Source organism: Toxorhynchites rutilus, chromosome 1, assembly GCF_029784135.1.
Source record: "Toxorhynchites rutilus septentrionalis strain SRP chromosome 1, ASM2978413v1, whole genome shotgun sequence".
Classification (NCBI taxonomy): domain Eukaryota; kingdom Metazoa; phylum Arthropoda; class Insecta; order Diptera; family Culicidae; genus Toxorhynchites; species Toxorhynchites rutilus.
Window position 1 is genome coordinate 6,029,299 of NC_073744.1, and position 1,267 is coordinate 6,030,565.

Consider the following 1,267-nt stretch of genomic DNA (forward strand, 5'->3'; position numbering starts at 1 on the left):
TTAAATCTGCTGTACGATTATATCGTCATTAATCACAGGCTAAAAATTAAAGCAAAAAGTTTCACTAATGATCAATCGGTATTTTGGCACTCCCATACCTGCTCAATATTCAGCACGTATCCTCCGGAAATAAGGTTGTCTTCCATTGCGCTCTGCTGCAAAAGGTTATCTTGATTGATAACTTCGAAGATTGGCTGAGGTTGTTGATATTGTTGAGAAGATCGTCGGTTCACTTCTTCTTGAAAGTCCTGCGGCGGTTTTGTAGGTTCAGATTGGAGGCGAAGCCTGTCTAATGGCTGAGAGACAGCAGCTGGAGGATTTAGTTGATTTTGTGTGGATGCATCTTGATGAAAATATGGAGAGCATGAGCCGGCTGAATTGTGAAAAAACACAGATAAAATAAGCTCTGCAACACATTTTTTTATGTAAAGAGACACATACATTTACCCATGAGGTGATTAAAATCATAACTCTTTCTGGATGCAACAGTCTTGGCGTTTTTTGCATGTTTTATCTTCGGTATGTAGTCTGATACATCTGTGGACATTCCCGATAAATCAGCGGCCTCCTGTTCCGCTTCAGCGTATGTTGGAATGTACTTCCTCTTAACTATACAGGGAATTTTTGTCCAAGAAGCAGTAGGTTTCGAAGAAACATCTTTACATATAACGCTAGCATTCTTCCCAGGCCATAACAGAAACTTCCCTTCTATCCATTGATGCGGAACCACCGACAGCATCGGAGTCCCTGCCTCTAATGTTTGCACAACGTTGAAGTAATCTCCTAAAATGAATTTGATAAGATTGGGCAATACTATTGAATTTATTATAAACAGTTGCTAACCTTTGTTCATTTTTACACGTATTAACACGGACAAGAAAAACGGAGAGAACCACTTTGGTAGCAGATTGTAAACAAAAACGATTTTGACGGTTTGTGTGCAGTATTCCGAGTACCGTGGAGCAGTGTACCCAGATGATATCTCATAACGTGTCTTCAACTGTAAATCAGTTTTTGTACAACACATGACGTACTACTGAAATAAGCAAGCTGCAAGCGTTTTCGAGGCTCGTGTTCGACTCCGTTATTTATACAGCTGCGTTAACCAATGATTCCGTTGCGAATGCCCTGCTGTAGTAGTAGGAGAGATTTAGATTGAACGTTTAAGTGGTCTAACGGAGCAAATGGTTCGATGGAGGATTATCGATGCAAATGTCATGGGTTTGAATCTCGGCAGTGAAGAAGGTATGTGTGTTGTATAAAATAA

At 40.2% G+C, this 1,267-nt stretch overlaps 1 protein-coding gene across 1 annotated transcript; it reads right to left on the reverse strand.

Moving 5' to 3' along the window:
- LOC129762522 (uncharacterized) lies at positions 1 to 976 on the reverse strand. Its single transcript, XM_055760861.1, has 4 exons — positions 844 to 976; positions 442 to 783; positions 99 to 373; positions 1 to 39 (listed from the first exon to the last, which is right to left on the reverse strand). The coding sequence occupies exons 1-4, from the start codon at positions 851 to 853 to the stop codon at positions 1 to 3; spliced, it is 666 nt and encodes a 221-aa protein (XP_055616836.1). The 5' UTR covers positions 854 to 976.
- Positions 977 to 1,267: the final 291 nt, after the last annotated feature.